Consider the following 13,468-nt stretch of genomic DNA (forward strand, 5'->3'; position numbering starts at 1 on the left):
ACTCTTGGCAACCATGATTCAGCGAAATAACCCCCCCCCCTTTCTAACCTTTCAACACGTCCTCAACACCCTCACTTACTTTTTTGTCCTTGTTTATTAATATGTTTCACGCCAGTTTATCTCAATATCCCCTCACCCGGTCTTTTCCTTTTTTTTCTCTCCCGCACCCCCGTTATCGCACTTGCCCTCTCCCCCTCTTTTGTTTTGGTTTGGACAGAGTGTATGAAGCATACACATACACGCGCCAAGGTAGGCGGACAAGAGCGCCTGTCGAAACATTGCCATTGGCTCTAAAGTCCCTAGATTTTTCTCTTTTAAAGGGACACTAAAGAGAAACAATGAATCGGTTTAGATCGATAAATTGTGCTCTGATAACTCTAATGTCGTTAATTTCGCCATCATAGGTTTATTAATAGAGGAGAAAATCCAAGTTCAAAGTATCATTTTTAAATTTCGCGCCGAAATCTCCCTGCGTGACGTCACGGATTTCAAAGTGTATTTATCGCATTTCGGCGCTATTGGCTCAACAAAATTACCCCAGACTTGGTATGTTAAGTCTATCGCCCCTCAGAAGACAATGTACTTGATTTTTACCGATTAGGAACTACGTTGTCCCTAGTAGGCGCCGTCAAAACATGTGACGTCAGGGCGAATAGTGCGTAAACTCCTTGGCGTCGCCACCCACATTTCGTTTTTTGCGCGTTTTCTCGCTTACTAAACGTCTTCTCGCAGCAAGCGTGGTGTTTTTGGTACACGATACCAATCGTTTTGCTCTTTAGTGGGACTTTAATTGGCTCCAGCGACCACCCGTGTTCAAGGATTTCTCACCTCGTCATACGTCCATCTTCCCCTGAAATGCCTTAGTTTAAATCCGTGACGTCACCCTGACAATGTTTAAAGATTTCGGCGCGAAATTAAAAAAAAAAAAAACTTTCGCTTTCATTTTCTTGTTCAATAAAAAAACTGTGATCTCACAGCTCTAATGTGCTCAAAGGATAAGTCATCAATCTAGTAACCTTATTTATTGTTTTATCTTAGCCTCTTCGCTACCGATAAAACTGCAGGGAAGGAAAAGTGACGCAGTTTGCAAAATATGCAAAGAAAAAAAATGCAACAAAAATTTCAATTTCAATGGGTAAATATTGGTTGCCAAAATGGCAAGAACACCCCTTACAAATGCGAATATTTGCTTCCAGTACAGCTTAGAAGGGTGCCGGCTTGGGCTAATTGGCATGTCACGATGATTGCTATAGTGCGAACTGAGGACTAGGACAAAGTGACACACGAGGACGAGCGCTGTCTTCACGTGTCTTCTCGTCCTAGTCCTCAGTTCGCACTATGGCAATCGTCACTGCTTCCAGTACTTTAAATATTTTAAAAATCATTCCCAAGTACCAACAGCACAACCTTTCACGCTACTGTGTATGAAAATAAGAAATATTAATTCCAAAAGTTTAAGTAGTTAAGTGCCCACTGCCATTTACTGTTAATAATAATAACTGTTAGGGTTTTACATCCCAAAACCACGATATGGTTATGAGGGACGCCGTAGTGGAGGGCTCTGGAAATTTCGACACGTGCACCTAAATCTAGCTGTTTACTTTTGTTTGCACACAAGCCGCTACAACAGACATCTGCTGCTCACTCTTGAAAGTGTGGGTAAAGGACAGTCTGGGCGAAGAAGGCACGAGCTTTCGATGCTGAACTGTTTGCTGTTGTGTAATTTGCTTGACCCTTTGACACGCCGTGTAAGCAATTGTGCATACCGCTTGTTTTTGCTATTCGTATCGATCAGAGGCTATGAAAGAGCTTCGGATGAATTGAACCTTCAGCTCAATAAAACTGTCTTCAATTAACTCCATTTTGCAGCGTACTGTTGCACATGATCACTTTTCTGAAGGCACTACCATGTTCGACGTGTCGCTTCCCGCGAGCCACGTCATAAGCATATTTTTTCTTTGCTGAAAACGGATATAACCGATAACGAATTTGCACAATATTTCTAGCCTGAGATTTCAGTCTACTTAAGCAAAAATAGAGCATGAATGACTTCAGAATAAATATATATTAAATGACAATTTAATTAGCAAAAATTACTATTACGTACACAAATTAACGTATCATGGCATTGTTTTTGTTGCATTAGAATATAGAGTGCTTTGAAATAACGCTGTATCGATTTGACGCATTTCCAGACAGTTCTTCATAGGTGGCGTCTGAAAGGGTTAAGAAGCGATGTCCACAAAAGTGGACGCAGGTAGCGCTGAGGTTAGACTACCATTAATAATCAGGAACCTCGATTTGACAAAATTTGCAATGTTGAAGAAGCTGCTCGCTGCAAGTATGAGCTATACGAAGGTTTGACTGTTAAAAAAAAAAAAAAGAAACCAGTAATATGGTATGATGGGCATCAGTGGATAAATAATCTTCTTTTATTGCACCTTTAACAAAAATCAACAAAATATACACATTTCATATGAACATAGTACAACAACATGGCAAAAATGCAGTGTCATCTGTGAGGCTGTGGTTTGGCATATTGAAGTCATCAGTAAATTAGGAGTCATGAAAGTCATGAACTGTACCAGACTTTCTCCCTAGAAGGCTCTGAAATATTACTAAACGCCAATCTTGCAGACTTACTGAAATGACCTTAGGATTATTTTTGAACTACCACATACTTTTGGCGTAAACATATCAACTGCACTGCACAAGTGGTTTCCCAAAGTCCCCATTCAGCATATAGTTTCCAAATGCTGTACACTAGGTGGTACAAAGCAAAAGCCTACACATTCTCGGGAGCAGGCGATGTACTCAGAGCGATCACATTTCTCTGCGCCATCTTAAATTTTTACAATCATGCAAGGTTTTCTACATTGTATAGCCAAACACTGTTACAGCAAAGTGACACCCGACACATTAAAAAAATAGCACTTCTTCATATTCGGTATTAACTGGAAGCATATATTTGTTACATGTCTATAAATATGTGATAAAACATATATATATTCACTCCCTTATATTGAGTTTTGTGGGTGTTCCGGGTAAAAAAGCTTCACACTCAGCTTCATCAAAACAGATTCTGCATGTTATAGAAGTGCAAACAAACATTACCAATGGATATTATGTTGTAAGTAAAAGCTGCTATGCAAAAGCTTCAACATTACAAAAAACGATCGTCACAGCTCAAATACCACATAATGAATTTGTCCAGTAAAGTGAGTTAATAGTTACATAACTTTGATTAAGCCCTTTGTGTTTCCATTTTTGATGAAGTAGGCACTTTTTTCTTCAGCTGATTTCTAAGATTAGTTTTGTGCTTGGTTGTTATTTTATTCACATACAAGCTAGTCAAATGAAATGCTACCAGTGCCCTTAAGTCGCTATTTAGAGAACAGCTGACTCCTTTGTGAAGTGTTTGTGGCCAGTGAAACTAGCTGCACGTAGTACTGTACTTCTTCAGTATAACTGCATTTATCAATAGAAAGAGAGAGACCAGGATTAGGAAAGGCAAGGTGATCAACCAGACAAGAATTTAGTTTGGTACCCAGCACTGAGGGTAAGGAGGAATTGAAAGAAGGAGGAAAGCAGTACTGCACACGTCCACAGTGCGCTCTCTAGCAGTATGCACAGGTGCACTACAAATGCTCACTTGCAAGACGGTGAACACCAAGAAATGCACTAGCATGCACACACTTTTTTGCACTAGCAACATACGTGGCATGGTCCCAGTGTTTCTGATTCACGAAATGGTCTCGAGTCACTGTGGTCTGCTTAAAGGAGCACCGACACAAAAATTTTGCACACTGTTTTTTATGTTGCAATAAGTAGCTAACGACCCGCTTATCAAGGGCTGGAAACCTCGATTGCTCGAGTGTGCAACGGCTAATTATTTGTAGGTGGTTTTATAGCACCCAGTCTCAGTTTCGGCTTCAAAGAGTGCCAAATGAGGCGGGGCAATGCAGAATGGTTTTCATGTAAGCACAGCTGGCTACATGAGCACACAAAGCTGCTTTCAGATGAGCACTGCCTTGACAACTCTTTTCAACGAAGACTTCCTGGGTGCTGCTATAATCTCCTCTGTGGTGTTGCAAACATGCGCGACCCCCCAAAAATACTTCCGTTTCGAATGCCCCATCGTGGTCTCAACAACCTTGTTCATTCGCATCGCAACAACCTTGCAGCAGTAGCACGTCAGAGCAGCCACTGCGAGGTCAGGGAAACGAGAGACGAGAGTAGTCCTAGCAGCCCATTGTGCCACGGCTTAAGCTTGCCCGCCCAGAGGAACTGCCATGGCAGCCAGCTGATGGCATTGACGAGATCAGCGACATTCCGCAGAACACCCAACATGTGACCCAGCTGCTCCTTAGCGATAAGGTCGCATTCAACTCTGGAAAGACAAGCAACCATCTTCATTCTATCTGTTGGCAGCTGCAGGCAGGAAAAGGTGGCTGAAAACAGGATGGTCTGCTCTGAAATTCCAGCTGCCAGCAGCGCAATCACTTACCATACGAATATTGCACGGTTCGTTCCGGTGATGAATAAATCGGCATCCGACTTGCTTACTAGTGATGTTCAACACCTCAATTGTACACTGGGGCTATAAGAGGTGCCGTAGCACAGGATTGGTTTTCATTCAAGGTGTCCAACATCTGCATCTTCGGATTTTTAAAGTGTTTTTTCTATACAGTGTACGTTGCAAGATGTACCACGGTCACCATCTCACCTTTCATGCTTGAGTAGACTACACTAATGGACAAAAGCCCTTGTGTCACTTTGTGCAATCTGGCACATGAACATATTAACTATTTCCTGCTTATGCTGATGACCAATAGTACCAGGAAACCTTTTTGCAACTATCGTGAGCGCTTATTATGATCGGGGCCTTATAGATGGCTAAGACATTGAAACCTTGTTTTACTACTTTTTTACTGTGAATTCATCTTTGGTCTACAATTTCAGGAACAAAAGTCAGGATACAGAAATAGCATGCTTAAATCACGAGGAGTTGGCCCTCAGAAAAATGCCTCTTCACATAATTCTAATATATAACCACAGACAATGTTTTGCACATAATCAGCACCACTGACACTCAAGATTATGAGAACTTGCTCTGCAGTTGAGGGCTGTGCATAATGAACCAAGAGAAGATTACAGTAAATCCTATCACAACCTGGACACAACCAGAAGGGTGAGCTAGGTACAAGTTGTAAACATGCCACGGGAAAGAACACAAGCCTTGCTGATTCCCAAAGAACTTGCATATGTTAGGTGAGGTTACGTTTTCCCTGTTGGAGCCTGCAGCTCTTTTAAGCAGATGGTTCTTGCACTCTTTATGATGACAATCGCTAGCTTCCTGCTTAGCATACTCACTAAAGAGACCATTTTGGTCAGACATTGCCTAGGGTTTGGTTTTTAGAGCAGGATGAGCTTTTTTTGAAGCTGTAATGTTCCCTTTAAAGGGGTCATGAACCACCTTTTCAAGTAATGATCTAATTACCTCAGTATCGGAGCTTATTGCCTCCTGAATCGACTGCCACAAAAATTTCACGAACCCGTCAAGAACGAGCGGAGTTGCGGGGATTTGGTGCACGCTCTCAGTGCTTTGTCTCTTTTCTCGTCCCGACGAGTGCACTGGAAGCTACACAGGGAGGAATGGCACGGGGGAAAGAAGTTACATCAGCGAGCGTCATGAAATGCAATCGCTCTCCCGCTGTGATTTGCATGCGTGCATGTGGCTACCGCGTAAAGTTAGCAGACTGAGGAATGCGGCGCCGGCAAGTGGCGGCACCCTGTGGCAAGAAGCGCATCTGATCCGAACAACACTCTCGATTTACGCCGGCTATCTACCAATGAGGATGCTGTTTATTGCAACGCGGAGAAACAGATACACAAGGTCAACTGACAGGCGCCCCGCCCACCGACGAGAGTGAGAACCGGCCGCTGTTTGAAAAGAGATTGCCTGAGAAAACAGCAACTTTCCACTCCATTTGTAGCCTTTACGCGGTGCGCACGACTGCAATATTTAGCTGAGCAGTTCATAGCCATGTCAGTTTTCCGCAGAATGTGCTTCTTCAACAAGCCCAAGGGGTGCTTCATGACCCCTTTAAAAGGAGTCTATTCCGACTATAATGCTTAAAAAAAAGTGTTGCTGAAGTTGGGTGAACACTATTCATTTTTCTTTTTTTTTTAATGAATCTACCTCCCGTCAAGAACCTCATACGGAAATCACAAGGTGTTTAACCTTTTAATGATTTGAGAAAGGTCATGCTGTAATGAGTAACATGAAGTAATATTTTTGATGTGGTCTAAATAATTGCAGCTATGGCAACATATTCTCATTGCCTAAAAAGAATTGTGCTATACATGTTTGTGCACTTTCTTTTTTCTACCTCTATCAATGTGTTTACACTCATTGCATGAAGGCTAGATTGTTTTGGCAATTTATTATCTAAATAAACAACACAAAAGTTTTCTGATGCATAAATAAAATTGGATGCACTTCCACTAACAAAGGCAAGCTTTCCTCAGAAATATACTCTATCAAAGCTCAAGCTGAATGATGAGTACTTTCGCACAACCCCGATAGCTTTGCTCTCTCTCATGCTAAAGAAAGTGTTAGATGCTGCTACAAATAGCAAACCTATAAATGGTTATTTTTCTATACCCACCTTGTACTGTCACCTTTTACACTCGACAATTTTTCTCGCTTTCGTTGAAGAAGATTAATGGTCCGAAGGGATCTAAGACAAGGGCACGAAACAAAATACATGAAATTAGTTTAGTCAAAACTACCTTACTTTGTCAGAGAGTGCTAACCAAAAAGTATGTTGCCCCGTGGAATCAACATCACTTCAAAACTCTGTAAAGAAACAAACTGCACCTTGAAGCACAATTCTAATGCATTCATTTGGTGAAAGAAAATCGTACATTATACAAGACAAGTGGCACCATACACCAGGGGCGTATCCAGGTGGGGGTTGGGGGGGTTCAACCCCCCCCCCCAAAAAAAAATATTTTTTTTCACTTTTGCTTGCGTATATATACACGCACACATACAAACACACGCACAAACATACATAAAGTATGGTTGAACCCCCCCCCCCCCCGAAAGACTTTCTGGCTACGTCCCTGCCATCATACACATTAGACGATAAAGATACTCTTGCTTAAACTTGACTGTCTGTACGTCAATCAACTGTTGTTTTTTTTTCCAAGGCCACTTGCGTGACTAGAACAAAGAAAAAGCGATGTCTGTTGCTCTAACGGCCCCCACAACAATATAGACCCTACAAAGCAAACTAGTACAGTGACAACAGGTATCACTACAATACGGCTAGATTAAACCTTTCTGAAGCTGTGCTCATGCAGATTGTTCAGTGAGACCTGGGAGTAGCTTCCACATTGGTATACAAGGTGTTCATTAAATGTGTTTCAGCAGTGCCAGCATCATCTTCCACGAGAACATTGCCTCCTGTAATATAATGTGTAGTTGTGGGCCACTTGGTACATAACTGAGCATCAAACAGCTTTAAAAATGGGACAGATGGAAAAGTGTGTGTGAGTAAAACGCCTCCTTGCATGAATAAAACCCTTCAGTAGGCAACCAGTGCTTTTCCCTGTCTTTTGTCCTTCTACCTCGTTTTTTGGGCTGTTCAATTGTCTTTTATGTCAATCTATAATGGTGTGCAGTTAAGACATGCCATAGCCACCTGCCCCTCCTGGTCTGGCACACTAGTTGACTATCCACTACCAACCATGTCGTTTCCTGTGCAACATATTGCTCTGAAACCAGGGTACATCCCAACTATAGTATGTAGCATTGTACTTAACAGAGTAAGCAGGCAATCTAGCTCCTTTTGCATATATCATTACAGATGCTACAACAATTCTGCACGTACTTTTAAGAAGAGACCCTTTACGGAATTTATCGGTCAGTTAGCTCGCACAAAGAAAAAAAAGTTATCATAGCAACATGTTACTCTGAGGCAAAACGTGAGGTATTGTAAAGTCATAAGCTTGAATATGAGGGGTTAATGTCCTGAAGCAGGGGTCTCAAACTTACCTCAACTAGCGGGCCACAGTCACAAAATTTGGTCCCCCCAAGAGCCGGGACAGTGATCAAAGTTGAAGCGAGGGAGGGTTTAACAAAATGTCGCCTAACGCTGCCATTTGAAAGAATGCATTTCCCAGGCATCGTATATGGATCATTTGGGAATTCAGTGTCAATGAAAATGTATTTTTTTCAACTCTGTAACCCCCCTGCTGTAACGCCTCGAGGCAAAGCGGGGATATGTAAGAATAAAGAATAAAGGATTCCAGAAACATATTGATAGTGATCTCCAGAATGACTCAAATCTGAAAGCCGATTGTGAAATATAGATTTTGTTCAGCGGTTATTTTTCAACACATGATGACCGCATGGAGTGGCGCACGAAAAAAAAAAATGCTTGAGAGCAGTCCCATCTCTGTAGCTTACACGAAAACAGCGTTATTATTAATAGCAATAGGTGAGTAAATGATGCGAGTGCCGTTTAGCAAAGTCACGAATATTTTATTCCCTATGAAGCCGTGGGCTGCTAGCCAGAAGTCCGCAGACCGAATGCGGGCTGCGTGTTTGAGATGCCTGTCCTAATGAGACCAATAGGCAATAAGAGGTACTGGCTTCAAATGAATCTCTGACCGTCTAGTGTTCTTTAACATGTGACCAATGTCCAGTGCACAAGTGCTTCTGCGTTGCTATTCCCATCGTAAAATGATCATAGCAGTCAGGAAATGAATCTGCAAACTTGTGCTCAGGAGAAGAATGCCATAACTAGCTAGTGAGCCACAGTAACAGGTCTGAGACATACTTGCTCGGATAATATTACAGTAGAAGGCCAGCCGACAAAGTTGGTGCAGGTTTATCGCCAAGTCATCTGGCGATAGCGGCTTTTACATGCTGTTAAATTGATAACTGGGGCAGGTAGGTATGCATTCATCTTCAATACTCATCAAGCACAGCAAAGGATGAGACACAAGAAACAAGCGCCTTGCCAGAAGCAAGCGCATTCCTGCTGTTTCACGAGTCCCATATCTTTCGCTACGCTTAACAAGTTTTGAAGATGAATTCCGTGCTGGCATTGTCATATACCTTGCAATACCACAGTAAAGGGAGATGGCCCACAGCACTGTGCCTGCGGTCTCCCAGCGGCTGCCGTCGAGGGAAATTATTTCTTTGTTGCACAACCACGAGATGTGTTCGATGGGATAAAACACTTGGTCAGCAATGTTCTTCAGCACACCCAACATCTGCAGCGTGGAGTCGTTCTCCTAAAATGAGAAAAGTTGTGATATCTATGTAGACGGCCTCTTGCCCGCTCGCAAGCGCATGTAACATGCACAGATGAACAGGAAAATACACGAGTAACAGCTTTCGTCTTTTTATGTTTCTTTGTGGAAACGGATTAGTAGTGGCTGCAAACATCATATAACTATTCGATAGTCACTAACTAATTGTCATTAACCGGATAATTAATGCTTAATTTGTTACCGTAGCGTGGATGTTAAAACTACAGTTTAAACTGCGAAACTGAGATTACTGTCGAAATATATTCACCCAGATTATTGTCACAAAAAGTGTTGTTCCAGTGTAGCGTATTGTACGAAGCCGTCTTCTGGGTAATATGCATACAGCAAGGCGTCGCACATCGGCTATCCTCTGTGTAGTCTATCTGCGGTACGTAGCACAAGTACAGAACACCATGCAGAACGCTTCTCAGAAACTTCCGGCTAAGCTAGCTCTGTCCACCGCTCTGTCAAACAGTTGTAATGCAAACAAAGCACACACTTACATGTTTTCCAGTACCATAAGATAAACTGTACTGCAACATTGGCCAGTCGTCAAGAAGTCTACACACAACACGACAGTGGCTGAACTCCGAGCTTGCGATTCTGAACTTTCGCGACAAACTTCCTTTTGTAAGACCACTGCTCAGGAGACAAGCGTAACCCAAAGTCCGAATAAGTACGTCCCGGCCTCCGTGCGTCTTTAGCATCTCTTCGAAACTCTTCATCATTAACTATTAGTTGTATAATAATTATTGATTTTAGAAATACTAAACCTGTCGTTTCAGTCCTTGCACGTGCACAAACTGGTGTAAACAAGCGCTAACAGATGTAGGCGCAGTAATACAACAACCACACCAACTTTTAGCTAACTTTTACTTGTAGCAAACAAAAAACAAGTAAAATAGAGAGCAAATTCACAAATTGTAAAATGATCTACATACCCGTGGTGAGCACATATTCAGTAGCTGTCTCACAATTAATAAAAAATATAAATACAAGTTGCACTACATTTTTAACGCGCATTCAGTATATGTGCGCAGTCGACCTGCCTCGCAAACGTCAGCCTACTGCACGGTTCACTGCGCGGCCTGAAACGTTCAGAATTTATCCTTATTTTCTTCAGTTTGCTGTCAAGAAGCATGGTAAGTGTTCACTCATAATTTAGACGCGTTATAAGAACAATCTTGCTTTACTTTTGAACGTTTGAAACGACGTGGCACCAGTTTCTCGTAACACATCGCTGCTTTCGGTTTTCAGGCGCGATATTTCCGGGAACAAGACATCGACGGTAAGACCGTACTTATTACTGTGATACATGTTATTTGACATGTGTTGGTCATCAGCGACCACTTTAGGAACCACCGCGATGCACCACCGATCTTTTTATGTGTTACAGAGTTCCGGGACTGCTTTTATTTGAACGCGCACTCCGGACAAATTCGGACGCTCGACGAGCTTACCTTGATCATGCGGTCATTGGGACTAAGTCCAACAATTACAGAGCTTAAGAAATATTACAAAGACAAAGGTAAGTGGTTAGCTTCCTGCTTGGTGGAGGTGCGACTGAAACGTGTCGTTACCTCTAGCACTAGACTACACAGGCCAATTAACGCATCGTGCATGCATATCAAAGTTCATCTAGGTTTCTCATCGTTCATCACTATCATTGCTTCATACTCGTAGTCGATCGGCAAAGTGCAGGCGGCATTTATCGGGCTACCATATGATACCTGCATGAGAAACGATATCACTGTTTGGGCATGTGTGTGCAAATTGAGGGCAGTGGATATTCCAATGCAGAACTGAACTGAGATGCCAATAAACTAGCCGAGCAGCAAAGAAAACAGATTCAACGTGGGTTTTGTTTCACGTTTACACATATGTAGTTATCACGTATATTCTAACAACTAAAACCAAGCTGCATTTTTCCTATGAACAATTGCTGTGTGCGTGTAAAGCGTGTCATTTAATTCTGTTAATTATATCGATACATATATCTGGTGCAGGGCATACGAAAAGATATGAGACAAGTGCATGTTGGTGTGTTTCTTGTGTTTACGATTACGTATATGTACTACCTTCTTGTGGTTACACTTTCCACAGTCTTGGTGCTAGCTCTCACTTGTCTATATACTTCCACATGCAACAAATTTTTGAGCTTCAGGTCAGCACTTTGTCTGTGTACTCTGGCTTATGTGTATGTTGATGAGTGTGCCTATGATAGTAAGAATTTGCAGCTTCACCCACCACCACGGCATCCATGGTAGTTTTGCTAGGTTCATTAACGTTTGTCAATCAATCCACCACTCAAGAACAGTCATACCCACCTGTGCAGGAGGCAAGATCTCATTTGCAGACTTCTTGGAGATCATGCATGCCCATAGTGAGAAGGAAAGCATACCTGATGAGATTGTCAAAGCCTTCAGAGCCAGTGACAGATCTGGATCCGGTCAGATCTCGGGGAGAGAGCTACGTCGCATACTCCTCAACTGGGGAGAGAAGTTGTCACCACGTGAAGGTGAGGTACTCTTTATTAGTTGCTCTGCAGTCAGTCCATGTGGGAGAAGCTTGAAGAGCAACTCCGGCGATTTTATGACGTCCGCTCATCACAACATAATTTTCAGTGCATGTTCTCTTTGGCATTCTGATGACCTTGGGACCCTCTTCTGTATATCCTTCATATTTTAATCGTACTAAGCAAGATAAATAAACGTTTGATTTGATTTGACATAACTAAGCCAAAGAACGTGACCACAAGTCATTATGAATTTTAAGCATTGGTTTCACATTCCTGAATCATTCCCTAGAATGTGTGACATTTTATTGAATGCTAGTGCAAAACTCTTGGGAAAGATGAAGTGCAGAACAGACACTCACAAAACTGTGATGCACAGGACAAGCGCCTGTCCTGTGTATCTCGGTTTTGCAAGTGTCTGTTCTGTGCTTAATCTTTCCTAAAAGATATGCTCCATCTTGCCCACTACCAAGTTTTGTTGAGCTAGTGAAAGAGCTCAAGAATCGCTTGCAGCAACTCATTCTCCAGGTTTCGAAGAATCTCGTTAGTAACGTCCCAACCTGAAGGGGAATTACCATATTTTCTTGCATATAACCCACACCCCCACTTTTTAAGCACTTTTTTTTGTTTTTTGGTGCAGCTTATATGTGAAAAAATAAGGTATGTACTTGTAGGTTGCAGATCAAAATTTTCTCTCCAAGATCTGACAAGTTTTTCAGAAGCAGGTGTCACAAGTGTAAACACATTTGCAAAACTTGGGGTCATTAAAAATTGGTTATTTCTCACGTAACCTATATAAGATTGCATGTAATAACCCCATTAACACACACCTGCACTGGTACAAACTGTGCACTTACAATAAATTTTTTTTAAAAAGCACATTTTGCAGCAAGCTTTTGTTGAAACCAGTTGTATAGTGTTCTCGTGTGCTGCAACAAGCAGTTTTGATGTAAATTAGTCCAAGACACTGCATTGTTAAAATTCTGTAGCGTCCTCTGATTTGCCCTTTCTAATGTACTGTTTTTCAGTGGACGCAATATTTCGGGAGGCTCGTATTTCACCAAACGGCCTCGTCCAGTACAATGACTTGGTGCGGGTTGTTTGTGCACCAGTGCCCGACTACTATTGATCCAGTGCTAGGCCATCGATCAATTTTTGCACTACACGTCAATCAGTGCATACCTATATTATCTGCATAAGTTATTTTTGTATGGAATGGTGACGGCAATAAATATTTTTTTAGTAGTGTGGTGTTCTTGGTGATGAGAATGCAGCAGCTTATTTTGCATGATGGTCGCGCTTGCATCAGATAGAGATCTGCAAGAGTTATTTCATGGGAATAAGGATCGATAAGGATTCGACGGGGGCTAGTTGCTGCGAAGTGCACAAGGACAAGACGAAAAGACGGGACACATGTGTGCACATATGTGTCCCATCTTCTCGTTTTGTCCTGGTGTTTCATTATAGCGCAGCAAAAGAACGATTGCATGGGAAGCTCTGCAAGTGCCGAAAATCGGGCCTTATTTGGAAATGCACGCTTAAAGGAGCCTGCAACACTTATGGAGCATGGCCAGAAAACGCTGCCGATCGGTAGTCGAGGCTTCCGAGAACATGCTAGCCAAA

The 13,468-nt window shown here is 42.2% G+C and overlaps 2 protein-coding genes across 2 annotated transcripts; one reads left to right on the plus strand and one right to left on the minus strand.

The window, feature by feature from the left end:
* Positions 1–2,414: 2,414 nt before the first annotated feature.
* On the minus strand, positions 2,415–10,154 carry LOC119393497 (peroxisomal membrane protein 11C). Its single transcript, XM_037660549.2, has 4 exons — positions 9,834–10,154; positions 9,134–9,312; positions 6,672–6,743; positions 2,415–4,390 (listed from the first exon to the last, which is right to left on the minus strand). The coding sequence occupies exons 1-4, from the start codon at positions 10,056–10,058 to the stop codon at positions 4,195–4,197; spliced, it is 672 nt and encodes a 223-aa protein (XP_037516477.1). The 5' UTR covers positions 10,059–10,154; the 3' UTR covers positions 2,415–4,194.
* Positions 10,155–10,336: 182 nt separating this feature from the next.
* LOC119393500 (calmodulin-like protein 4) lies at positions 10,337–13,090 on the plus strand. Its single transcript, XM_037660560.2, has 5 exons — positions 10,337–10,472; positions 10,588–10,618; positions 10,727–10,858; positions 11,666–11,848; positions 12,874–13,090. Exons 1-5 carry the CDS (start codon positions 10,470–10,472, stop codon positions 12,972–12,974), a joined length of 450 nt encoding a protein of 149 aa, XP_037516488.1. The 5' UTR covers positions 10,337–10,469; the 3' UTR covers positions 12,975–13,090.
* Positions 13,091–13,468: the final 378 nt, after the last annotated feature.

This window comes from Rhipicephalus sanguineus, chromosome 5 (genome assembly GCF_013339695.2).
Source record: "Rhipicephalus sanguineus isolate Rsan-2018 chromosome 5, BIME_Rsan_1.4, whole genome shotgun sequence".
Lineage (NCBI taxonomy): Eukaryota > Metazoa > Arthropoda > Arachnida > Ixodida > Ixodidae > Rhipicephalus > Rhipicephalus sanguineus.

Bases quoted from the DNA above. Each gene is read 5' to 3' on its own strand.
- LOC119393497 (XM_037660549.2), bottom strand. From the start codon at position 10,058: ATGATGAAGAGTTTCGAAGAGATGCTAAAGACGCACGGAGGCCGGGAC. The intron at 6,744-9,133 runs GTATATGACAAT...CCCTTGTCTTAG, and splicing joins CTTTACTGTGGTATTGCAAG to ATCCCTTCGGACCATTAATC. The intron at 4,391-6,671 runs GTGGGTATAGAA...TTGTCTTTCCAG, and splicing joins GTAAAAGGTGACAGTACAAG to AGTTGAATGCGACCTTATCG.
- LOC119393500 (XM_037660560.2), top strand. The intron at 10,619-10,726 runs GTAAGACCGTAC...TATGTGTTACAG, and splicing joins CCGGGAACAAGACATCGACG to AGTTCCGGGACTGCTTTTAT. The intron at 11,849-12,873 runs GTGAGGTACTCT...ACTGTTTTTCAG, and splicing joins GAAGTTGTCACCACGTGAAG to TGGACGCAATATTTCGGGAG.